The sequence below is a fragment of the Bufo gargarizans genome, chromosome 8 (genome assembly GCF_014858855.1).
Source record: "Bufo gargarizans isolate SCDJY-AF-19 chromosome 8, ASM1485885v1, whole genome shotgun sequence".
NCBI lineage: Eukaryota > Metazoa > Chordata > Amphibia > Anura > Bufonidae > Bufo > Bufo gargarizans.
This window is the reverse complement of record NC_058087.1, coordinates 182,079,870-182,092,675: the sequence shown is the minus strand read 5'-3', so window position 1 is coordinate 182,092,675 and position 12,806 is coordinate 182,079,870. Positions and strand designations below refer to the sequence as shown.

General features: G+C 42.8%; 1 protein-coding gene across 2 annotated transcripts in view; it reads left to right on the top strand.

Moving 5' to 3' along the window:
* Positions 1–12,806, top strand: part of LMF1 (lipase maturation factor 1) — a 199,022-nt gene that overhangs the window by 120,256 nt on the left and 65,960 nt on the right. For both annotated transcript variants that reach the window (XM_044303094.1, XM_044303095.1), the window contains exon 6: positions 10,993–11,160. In XM_044303094.1, coding sequence (XP_044159029.1) covers positions 10,993–11,160 — 168 coding nt within the window. The remainder of the gene's footprint in view (positions 1–10,992; positions 11,161–12,806) is intronic.

The following is a 12,806-nucleotide window of genomic DNA, read 5'->3' as shown; positions in this document are numbered from 1 at the left end:
GGAACCGTTGACGCTGAGGTGGGGAGGTGCTGAAAGCCGCCTGTCCTGGTGCCAGGCCGCGTCCATAGAGAACGAGCCCTTTGTTGTGCGCGCCGCACTGCGACTTTACCGGCGGCAGCGGAGACATTGGCTACCGTTGCCCAATCGGGTTGATTTATTGAATCTGGAGCCTGGGACTTGTTAAGTTACATTTTTGACATGGAATTTCTAAAGGAAATATACTGTATGCCGAATATCTAACCCCCCCCCCCCCCCCTCGCCGCTCCCTTCTCCTGGCCTTCATCCAGATCTGACATAGCAGACAAGGCGTCCAGTGAAGCAGGTACTAAGAGCGACCCTGGAGGGGATGATACCAGAGAGACCTAGAATATACAGTGCGTCAGGGGTTAACTGGGTCAGCGCCAGAGCTCTATTAGCGAAGTAAACAAAGTCGTCGGAGGGTTCAAAATCCTTGCAAGGGTCCATTGTACATGGGCAGACCGGGGGTCTGTATAGGCTATGTGAGACGTACTTCATGGTGCATCCTTCTTAAAGGGGAAGTGCGGCTTAGACTCATCCCAGTGGCACGGAGGCCTTGGCGGGGAACGCTCCAGGCACGTCCCCTCTCCTGACATGTCTGGTTTGGTGACTACTTGCATTCCTCATGGAGCATCTATTCTTAGAACTATATGTCGCCGTTCCTCTATTATTCCTGCTGGAAGTGTACAAATTAAATAGCCAAGCGCACTCTCTCAGCGATTTTATGAACTCCCTGAGAGATGAACAGAGAGGTGGCGGCGCATGCGCAGTGTGCTCCCCTTCACTTCAGAGGCCCCCAGATAGGTTTGGGTCCCACCTTTGGGAACTGCTCCTGTCTGACCCTGTCCTGGGGATATGCCATCAATGTCCCAGATGGGCCAACCTATCTAAGCGTCCCCATATAGACCCACATTCACCCCGATAGAGGCCAAGGGAGCGTCCATGCGGCTATATAGCGGCACACATAGCATGTTTCAGTCAGAGTTTTATATACGGCTGTTCCTTTGAGACTGAAAACACAAAGTTCCCCGTTTACTCCCATGTCACCTGCCATGAGGTCCTGCGCACCCGGCGTTCAGGCCACCAGATAGGGCTCCATGTACCTGACCAAGGCCGAAACAGTGTCCTCCTGGCCCCGCTATATGTCGGCATACGTTTTTTTTTCAACAGGAAACGGCAGCAGACACTGCACAAAGACTTACACCCCGCAATATAGACGACATATGGCGCTGTATACATCACCTATATGGCGGTATACACGAAAGGCTCAGATGCAGATTTTAAGGGGAAAAACATTAAGCTCTTAAAGTGCACCCCACTAAATCCTAATGATCACAGCGGCGCCCCTTTAACAGCGGAGAGCTGGCGCTTGCTCTCGGTAGTGTTTGCACAGCGATGGATGAGGGGTAAACAGGCCGCAGCCCTCGGGGGATCAGTCTACGCCTTCACACAGGACACTGGTCTCATTGAGCCTGGGCGATGGGGTGGTGCGGGAGGAGGATTTGTTACAAGTAGTCAGGTTAATAGTGAACGGTATGGCGGTACCCCCCGCCCCCCCAGCTCCTGGAGACTGGCTGTCAGCGCCGCCCGGGGATGTTTATTTTAATGGTCACTTGTGGTTCAGACTGGTGCCAGTTCTACAGCATCAGCCGCATAGGACGGGCGCTGGGGTGGGGTTACCTCCCCCCCCAAATATCACATGAGCACCTTTACTTAAATGTCACCCTGTACAGTAAAACACTTTGTATTAACATCTTCCTGGCCGGGGGTAGTATGCAAGGTCTGACAACTGCGCCGCAGCTAGAATTTAAAGATTTGGGTGAAAATAAGAAAAAAAAAAAAGTAATCAGATTTCTGGTTTTCGTTACTCAGCTTCCTTCAGGAGCGCTGCTGTGAAGCCTTCATTAGAGCTGGATGCAGCCAGGCTATAAAACCAGGTCCGACGTCCCGCCTCATCCGCCAGCAAGATTTCAAAGCCCCGCACCTCCGCGCTGGGTGTATTTTATGGGGTGTAACCAGTCCCGATGCGTTTCGGGTAACCCTAAAACTCTGTTACCCCCCTAAAATGTATATAAAAGGTTATGGAGTCCTTCCCCCTCATTATAAAATCCATTCTGTTCTTTAGGGTTTGAAACAGCTGATATTACAGGAGATGTCACCCAGCTTTCCACGGCTCCTGAGTGGTAAATCTACCTGACTGCGCAATGAGAGGAGGCTGTATCGCTGAATAATTAGGCAGATTTGTCGTTCTGGATTCTGGAAAAGCTGGGTGAAAAAAGTAATCTTATAGGGGCTGTCACCCAGCTTTCCACAGCTCCTGAATGGTAAATCCACCTAAGTTATGGGAGGAGAGCGTATCCCTGATCAATTAGGCAGATTTATCATTCTGGATTCTGAGAAAGCTGAGTGGAAACGGAAATTACAGGTGAAGTCACCCAGCTTTCCATGGCTCCTGAGTAGTAAGTCTACCTGACTATGCAATGGGGGATGTATAGGTGTATAACGCAGCAGATTTATTGTTCTGGAGCATGGAAAAGCTGGGTGGTAACTGATGTTACAAGAGATGTCATCCAGCTTTCCATGGCTCCTGAGTGGTCAATCTACCTAAGTTATGGGGAGGAGGTTGTATCACTATATAATTAGGCAGATTTGTCATTCTGGAGTCCGGAAAAGCTGGGTAGAATCTGGTGTTACTGGCGATGTCACCCAGCTTTCCATAGCACCTGAATAGCAAAGTTATGGAGTGGTGGCTACAGGGAACTGTCACCGGAATTTTGTGTATAGAGCTGAGCATATGGGTTGCTAGATGGCCGCTAGCACATCCGCAATACCCAGTCCCCATAGCTCTGTGTGCTTTTATTGTGTAAAAAAACCTATTTGATCCATATGCAAATTAACCTGAGATGAGTCCTGTACGTGAGATGAGTCAGGACTCATCTCAGGTTAATTTGCATACGTATAAAATCGTATTTTTTACACAATAAAAGCACACAGAGCTATGGGGACTGGGTATTGCGGATGTGCTAGCGGCCATCTAGCAACCCATATGCTCAGCTCTATACACAAAATTCCGGTGACAGTTCCCTTTAATCTGGGAAAGCTGGGTGGGAACCAATAAGGTTTGGATTTCAGGGGATGGAACCAAGCTTTCCATGACTCCTGCATGTAAATCTGCCTGACTGCAGTGTGGGACGTGTTCCTGCATAACTCGGCAGATTTATTATTCTGTAATCAGAGAAAGCTGGATTTGAATTACAGGGTTGTCATCCGGCTTTCCATGGGTCCTGAATGGCAGGAATTCGTAACTATGAAATGAGGCATAGATCACTGATTAATTAGGCAGATTGTAGTTCTGAAAACTGGGAAAGCTGGGTGGAATTACAGTCCATGTCACCCAGCTTTCCTTGGCCCCTAAATGGTAAGTGTGCCTGACTATGCAGTGGTATATCGGTGAGGGGACGTATCATTGTATGACTAGGCAATAACCCATCCCCTCACCCAGCTTTCCCAGTAACCGATGGCTGACAGCACGGTTTCATGGTGGGGACTAGATGATGGGAGTTATGTCAGAAGATTACGATTGGTGCCGGATCAGTCCTGGGACTCATCTCCGGGCTCCATAACTTCTGAGCCCGTATAGACTGCATTCATTGATACCAGTAATTTGGCACAAATATTCTCCCTTTTCATTAGATTGTTCATCCTGATGCTTCCTGGTTCACGAGTAGAATACCGGTGCCGGAGGTTTGTAGGTGAGGTCTCTACCTATCATAAAGTGATGGCACATCCTTCTGATATGAGAAGGGATATACCCTTTTAAGAAGTTTTTGTATTGTACAACACCTATAGCACTGTTTAGCTTTATTGTCCTTCCTTGAATAGAATTCCTGAATTGCAGTAAAAACTGACACACAAGACATGTAGGAAATCACTAATGCATGCTATGACAGTGGCCCTAGGAGCGGTCATCCTACTGTCCAGAGACCTGAACAGGCATATCAGACTGTGTTAGGCAGATCCATATGACAACCCCTATGGGCACTGTAACCGCTGCCACGAGTGGTTATCTCCTGACAGATTTAGTTTGATGTGTTTTCATATACCGCCATATAACAAGCATCAGAACTTCCCATCTGAAATGCATTTCTCAGCGTGGGGCTGATGCTGGCGGTGACCTGCCAGCAGACTGCGGTTTCTCTGGCCCCCAATCAAACACAACTCCATGGCTTGGCGCTCAGCTCAGCAGTTGGAGGAGACTTTTGTGTCTGATAGATGAGGATGAAGATGTCAGGCCTCACTCATCACCAGAAGAGGCGTCCCCCACAGAACGGGCAAGATTATAGCAGTTATATTCTTCTACACAGGAGGCAGTATTATACTAGTTATATTCTTGTACATAGGAGCAGTATTATAGTAGTTATATTCTTGTACATAGGAGCAGTATTATAGTAGTTATATTCTTGTACATAGGAGCAGTATTATAGTAGTTCTATTCCTGTACATAGGAGCAGTATTATAGTAGTTATATTCTTGTACATAGGAGGCAGTATTATAGTAGTTATATTCTTGTACATAGGAGGCAGTATTATAGTAGTTATATTCTTGTACATAGGAGTAGTATTATAGTAGTTATATTCTTCTACATAGGAGCAGTATTATAGTAGTTATATTCCTGTACATAGGAGCAGTATTATAGCAGTTATATTCTTGTACATAGGAGCAGTATTATAGTAGTTATATTCTTGTACATAGGAGCAGTATTATAGTAGTTATATTCTTGTACATAGGAGGCAGTATTATAGTAGTTATATTCCTGTACATAGGAGCAGCGTTATAGTAGTTATATTCTTCTACATAGGAGCAGTATTATAGTAGTTATATTCCTGTACATAGGAGCAGTATTATAGTAGTAATATTTTTGTACATAGGAGCAGTATTATAGTAGTTATATTCTTGTACATAGGAGTAGTATTATAGTAGTTATATTCTTGTACATAGGAGGCAGTATTATAGTAGTTATATTCCTGTACATAGGAGCAGTATTATAGTAGTTATATTCTTGTACATAGGAGCAGTATTATAGTAGTTATATTCCTGTACATAGGAGCAGTATTATAGTAGTAATATTTTTGTACATAGGAGCAGTATTATAGCAGTTATATTCTTGTACATAGGAGCAGTATTATAGTAGTTATATTCTTGTACATAGGAGCAGTATTATAGTAGTAATATTTTTGTACATAGGAGCAGTATTATAGGAGTTATATTCTTGTACATAGGAGTAGTATTATAGTAGTTATATTCTTGTACATAGGAGGCAGTATTATAGTAGTTATATTCCTGTACATAGGAGCAGTATTATAGTAGTTATATTCTTGTACATAGGAGCAGTATTATAGTAGTTATATTCTTGTACATAGGAGCAGTATTATAGTAGTTATATTCTTGTACATAGGAGGCAGTATTATAGTAGTTATATTCTTGTACTTAGGTGGCAGTATTATAGTAGTTATATTCCTGTACATAGGAGGCAGTATTATAGTAGTTATATTCTTGTACATAGGAGCAGTATTATAGTAGTTATATTCTTGTACATAGGAGTAGTATTATAGTAGTTATATTCTTGTACATAGGAGTAGTATTATAGTAGTTATATTCTTGTACATAGGAGCAGTATTATAGTAGTTATATTCTAGTACATAGGAGCAGTATTATAGTAGTTATATTCTTGTACATAGGAGCAGTATTATAGTAGTTATATTCTAGTACATAGGAGCAGTATTATAGTAGTTATATTCTTGTACATAGCAGTATTATAGCAGTTATATTCTTGTACATAGGAGCAGTATTATAGTAGTTATATTCTTGTACATAGGAGCAGTATTATAGTAGTTATATTTTTGTACTTAGGAGCAGTATTATAGTAGTTATATTCTTGTACATAGGAGCAGTATTATAGTAGTTATCTTCTTGTACATAGGAGCAGTATTATAGTAGTTATATTCCTGTACATAGGAGCAGTATTATAGTAGTTATATTCTTGTACATAGGAGCAGTATTATAGTAGTTATATTTTTGTACATAGGAGCAGTATTATAGTAGTTATATTTTTGTACTTAGGAGCAGTATTATAGTAGTTATATTCTTGTACATAGGAGTAGTATTATAGCAGTTATATTCCTGTACATAGGAGCAGTATTATAGTAGTTATATTCTTGTACATAGGAGGCAGTATTATAGTAGTTATATTCTTGTACATAGGAGCAGTATTATAGTAGTTATATTCTTGTACATAGGAGCAGTATTATAGTAGTTATATTCTTGTACATATGAGCAGTATTATAGTAGTTATATTTTTGTACTTAGGAGCAGTATTATAGTAGTTATATTCTTGTACAAACAAGCAGTATTATGGTAGTTTTAAAGCCGCCTTTCTTGATATGACACAGCTCAGCCAGACACGTTATATAAGTCGTAGTGAAGGGAAAATAGTCTTTTTGGGAGTTATCTCAGCATATGTGGCCCCTCACTCTGCTGCTGAGGGTCTACCCTTCTGGGGGAGGCTGCTGTATTTAGACAAGAGGTGAGATTAGCAGTGCTAATCTGTGAGGAGTTGGCTCATGTGAAGTGTGTGGTCAGTCTCCGGGCTCGTTAATATTGTGATATGCAGAATGATAACACATTAATGATAATGTGAGTCCAGAAAACCCCGCTGATGTTGCATGTGCACTAAGCAGGTGGGACTTAGTCATGAGGCCTGGGGGTCAGGGTGTAATCCCAAAGCTCAGGGGAGAGACATTATGGGGTTTCCACCTGGGAATTGGAGGTGAGCCTTTTCTTGGGTTGTACGCACATATGGAAGGCATTGTGCTGGGAACACACACACAGCGAGCGCCCTTAGCCTCCTCATGATCCGTTCTGCAGGCTTCCTACCGCCATTTCACATGTTGTTCTCTAGTATTGCTTCCCCTGTTAACCTCTGCAATAAACACTTAACCCGTTAAAGCGCACAGTGGTGCAATAAAACCCGTATTGGATAATAACTGACGATTCGATAAGTGTATGGCGTTCACGGTTTTGTTGCTTCCTCGGAAGGTATCTAAAATATATTTGTGCCGATATTTGTTTATTATGAGTAATAGGCTAATTTCAGACAATATTAGTTATGACCACTGGGTGGCGGTATACAGCACAACCAGTCTGGACCCCTTCTAAAGTCATTGATGGGTAATACCAGGCAGGATTGGTATATACCGCATTATTGTTAGGTAGTAATTCAGTTAAAAATGATTATTCCTCCGTATACACTTAGAGGGATTGTCTTGTGAAGTTTATTCGGATGATCGGTAAAGGTCCGTCTTCTGAAACTGCCATCAATTAGCTCACATTTCGGGGGTATTGGTATTGCAGCTCAGCCCCATTTATTAGGCTATTTGACCAATGAACAAGACCCCACCGGCCTAGGACGAACTGATCGGCGGGGTTGCCGGGAGTCAGAACCCCACCAATCGGATATTGATAATGTATCCTGAGGGGACGTGTCCTTTCTCAGGGTGCGTGTCCTTTCTGCTGCAGCTGGTGGCAGTTGAAGGATGGAACTGAGCATGTGCTTCCGTCTCGGCGAGCAGGACAGAGAAATTAGAAAAAGAGCAAACAGCAGGTGGCGCTATACAGCTAGATTTCCGTGAATAACTCAGTGGCGATAATACATTTTTAATTACATACAATTACAAAAATGTTCAGATCCAGGAGCTGCTTTGAAAACTGTAGAATATTTTTTACTGGGACAACGCCTTTCAGTAACGTCTAATGAGATACCCTAATGAATCCCTGGGCCGTTGTTATGTGACACCTTCAGCAAATTCGAGATCTTATTTGAGAGTGGACAAAAGTCAGTGCCGCTAGGTAGCAGCTAAGTTGTCAAGCGTTTACTAAGGGGAACCTTGGTTGTCGCTGGGTTTTCCCTTAAAATTTTTACGTTTTCTTCTTCTGGATCAACACGTGATCGTGGTTGCGGGATTGTACTTGTACATTTGGGTCTTATTTGTAACCCTATATGAGGTAGTCGGCACACCGGGCAGCCTGTGTGCGGAGGGTTGGAGGTAGTCTGTACGGTATTCCGACGTGTAATTACTGGTGAATGGAGCCAGAGATCCGCCAGCGCTATCACCCCAGCATTTCCACTTCATGTAGGTCTGAATAGAATGCGAGCCTATCAGCCACGGCCTGTCTGTTCTGCTTTCTTTGGGCCTGTATTTTGATCTTCAGACCGCCCCCCCCCCCTTTACTTTAATGAGGACCTTACATGCCAGAGATCTTTCTTCTTCATTTTCAAAAACAATATTTACTAGTAAATTATGTGGCGGTGTTAACCCCTCAGCGTGCAGCGTGGCAGATGGCGGTTTTATGTGTGAAGATGATTTCTTTTCCAGCACTGATGGGGAGGCGAGGGTTAAACATAAAAAAAAAAGAAAAAAAGAAGGAACGTTTCTTCCCCCCTGAGAGGGTACTGTGCTGAACCGGAAAAATATCAAAACCGCAGCCTCTCCCTGTGTCCTCTCGCTCCCACCCGGCACCAGCTTGGCGCCCCCTCGAACACCCATCCTCCTCTCCCCTGACAGAGGAAGGATAGAGGGATGCAGCATCCAGTCCACAGGGGGGGTGGGAGCGTGGACCGAGCCCCGCCATGGATCTGGGGAGAAGCTGATGCTTTCCAGTTCTTCTCGTAAAATAACAATGGCAGATTTGACAGAGCGAGGAAGAGAGAGGCTTCCCCCCCTCACTATGTGATTAGTGCATAGAGCCGGGGGGGCCAGCAGTGTGCGCCCTAACATTGTGGGGGTCCCCGGGAATACTTCATGAACAGCCTCTGCTGTGTATCTGTGACATGGCATGTTCACCGCTCCTGGGGGAAGCTTCCGATCCCTGGAGACCAGGGGGTTAGTGACCATCCCTGGTGACCCAGAGGTTACATTTGGTTTGCATGGTTTTAACAAGAAGCCAAACAGGGCATGTTCCTTTCCTTCAGATTGATGCTGGAGTGGAATCGGAGAGGATGACAAATGACAGCCGATCCAGTCTCCCAGATCAGGCAAAATCCTGCCGGGGAGCAGCAGCTCCAGAGACCTCTGTGGTTTATAGCATACTCAGTTTTAGATTTAAGTGACCCACTGCTGTGTTTAGTCCTTGGTCGTCCATTGGTATTTTATAGTCCCTGGTGAGCTAGTGCCATTGTGTAGTAGTCCCTGGGGATCAAGTGTCATGTTTGAGGCCCTGGCAATCTAGTGTCATTGTGTAGTCCTTGGGGATCCAATGTGATAGTTTGTCCCGTGGTCATCCAGTGGTAGTGTGTAGTCCCTGGTGATCTAGTGGCAGTGTGTAGCCTGTGGAGATCCAGTGGCAGTGCGTAGTCCCTTGTGATCTAGTGACAGTGTGCAGTCCCTGGTGATCTAGTTGATTTATGTAGTATCCAGTGACTTATGTAGTTCCTGGTGATCTAGTGGCAATGTTTAGTCCTTGATGATCTAGTTTCTAGTGATCTAGTGGCACTGTGTAGTCCCTGGTGATCTGGTGACATTGTGGTAGCGCTGACATTTTCTTTCCCTGGTTCTGACTACAGTGGCATGGTGTTTAGTCCTTGATGATCTAGTGACATGGTGTAATCCCTGGTGATCTAGTTGCATTGTGTAGTCCCTGGTGATCTACTGACATTGTGTAGTCCCTGGTGATCTAGTGGCATTGTGTAGTCCCTGGTAATCTAGTGGCATTGTGTAGTCCCTGGTAATCTAGTGGAATTGTGTAGTATCTAGTGACATTATGTAGTCCCTGGTGATCCTGTGATATTGTGTAGTCCCTGGTTATCTAGTGGCATTGTGTAGTCCCTGGTAATCTAGTGGCATTGTGTAGTTTCTAGTGATCTAGTGGCATTGTGTAGTCCCTGGTGATCTAGTGGCACTGTGTAGTCCCTGGTGATCTAGTAGCATGCATTGTGTAGTCCCTGGTGATCCTGTGATATTGTGTAGTCCCTGGTTATCTAGTGGCACTGTGTAGTCCCTGGTGATCTAGTGGCATTGTGTAGTCCCTGGTAATCTAGTGGCATTGTGTAGTCCCTGGTAATCTAGTGGCATTGTGTAGTTTCTAGTGATCTAGTGGCATTGTGTAGTCCCTGGTGATCTAGTGGCACTGTGTAGTCCCTGGTGATCTAGTAGCATGCATTGTGTAGTCCCTGGTGATCCTGTGATATTGTGTAGTCCCTGGTGATCTAGTGGCACTGTGTAGTCCCTGGTGATCTAGTGGCATTGTGTAGTTTCTAGTGATCTAGTGGCACTGTGTAGTCCCTGGTGATCCTGTGATATTGTGTAGTCCCTGGTGATCTAGTGGCATTGTGTAGTTTCTAGTGATCTAGTGACATTGTGTAGTCCCTGGTGATCCTGTGATATTGTGTAGTCCCTGGTGATCTAGTGGCACTGTGTAGTCCCTGGTGATCTGGTGACATTGTGGTAGCGCTGACATTTTCTTTCCCTGGTTCTGACTACAGCCCACAGAGGAGAGAAAGCAGAGAGGCCATCAAATGACAGCCGATCCATTTTCTATACCTGGATGGGGTTTCTCGGCTCTAGTGTTATGGAGCCTGAAGGCCGATATGCAGTATATACACATATATATAACGGTGCTGAGTGTCTGGCCCGCATACTTTGGCGATACATATCTCCCTCCCTCTTGTTTCATCCTTCCCTGATTCAACTACAAATAATTTAAAGATGTTTTGTCTCTTTCAATTACATGAGGCCTTCTCAGCCTGGAAGTTCCTTAAATCCCACATCCTTATGTAACCCCTTCCCAGCAGCCCGCTCTCCGTCATGCAGTCATTGAAGCAGATGGAAGTGGCTGCAGCCAGAGCCAGCGATGGTGTGGGATCTTCTGCATCACCTCTCTGCCAACTCTTACTTAATGCCTTGTCTTTTCTCATTGCAGACCCAACCAGTGCCAAACCCTCTGGCCTACTACATGCACCGAAACCCTGGGTGGTTCCACCAGTTTGAGACCTTAGTCAATCACGTCATTGAACTGATCGCGCCGTTCTTTATATTCATGGGCAGAAGAATGTGTATTATCAACGGGATCCTGCAACTCCTCTTCCAGGTGAGACCACAGCAGTATTATAGTAGTTATATTCTTGTAGATAGGAGCAGTATTATAGTAGTTATATTCTTGTAGATAGGAGCAGTATTATAGTAGTTATATTCTTATACATAGGAGCAGTATTATAGTAGTTATATTCTTGTATATAGCAGCAGTGTTATAGTAGTTATATTCTTGTATATAGCAGCAGTATTATAGTAGTTATATTCTTATACATAGGAGCAGTATTATAGTAGTTATATTCTTGTACATAGGGGGCAGTATTATAGTAGTTATATTCCTGTACATAGGGGTAGTATTATAGTGGTTGTATTCTTGTACATAGGGGGCAGTATTATAGTAGTTATATTCCTGTACATAGGGGTAGTATTATAGTAGTTATATTCTTGTACATAGGAGCAGTATTATAGTAGTTATATTCTTGTACATAGGAGCAGTATTATAGTAGTTATATTCTTGTACATAGGAGGCAGTATTATAGTAGTTATATTCTTGTACATAGGGGCAGTATTATAGTAGTTATATTCTTGTACATAGGGGCAGTATTATAGTAGTTATATTCTTGTACATAGGAACAGTATTATAGTAGTTATATTCTTATACATAGGAGCAGTATTATAGTAGTTATATTCTTGTACATAGGAGGCAGTATTATAGTAGTTATATTCTTGTACATAGGGGCAGTATTATAGTAGTTATATTCTTGTACATAGGGGCAGTATTATAGTAGTTATATTCTTGTACATAGGAACAGTATTATAGTAGTTATATTCTTATACATAGGAGCAGTATTATAGTAGTTATATTCTTGTACATAGGAGCAGTATTATAGTAGTTATATTCTTGTACATAGGAGCAGTATTATAGTAGTTATATTCTTGTACATAGGAGGCAGTATTATAGTAGTTATATCCTTGTACATAGGAGGCAGTATTATAGTAGTTATATTCTTGTACATAGGAGCAGTATTATAGTAGTTATATTCTTGTAAATAGGAGCAGTATTATAGTAGTTATATTCCTGTACATAGGAGCAGTATTATAGTAGTTATATTCCTGTACATAGGAGCAGTATTATAGTAGTTATATTCCTGTACATGGGAGCAGTATTATAGTAGTTATATTCCTGTACATGGGAGCAGTATTATAGTAGTTATATTCTTGTACATAGGAGCAGTATTATAGTGGTTATATTCCTGTACATAGGAGCAGTATTATAGCAGTTATATTCTTGTACATAGGAGCAGTATTATAGTAGTTATATTCCTGTACATGGGAGCAGTATTATAGTAGTTATATTATTGTACATAGGAGGCAGTAATATAGTAGTTATATTCTTGTACATAGGAGACAGTATTATAGTAGTTATATTCTTGTACATAGGAGGCAGTATTATAGTAGTTATATTCTTGTACATAGGAGCAGTATTATAGTAGTTATATTCGTGTACATAGGAGCAGTATTATAGTAGTTATATTCTTGTACATAGGAGCAGTATTATAGTAGTTATATTCGTGTACATAGGAGGCAGTATTATAGTAGTTATATTCTTGTACATAGGAGGCAGTATTATAGTAGTTATATTCTTGTACATAGGAGCAGTATTATAGTAGTTATATTCTTGTACATAGGAGGCAGTATTATAGT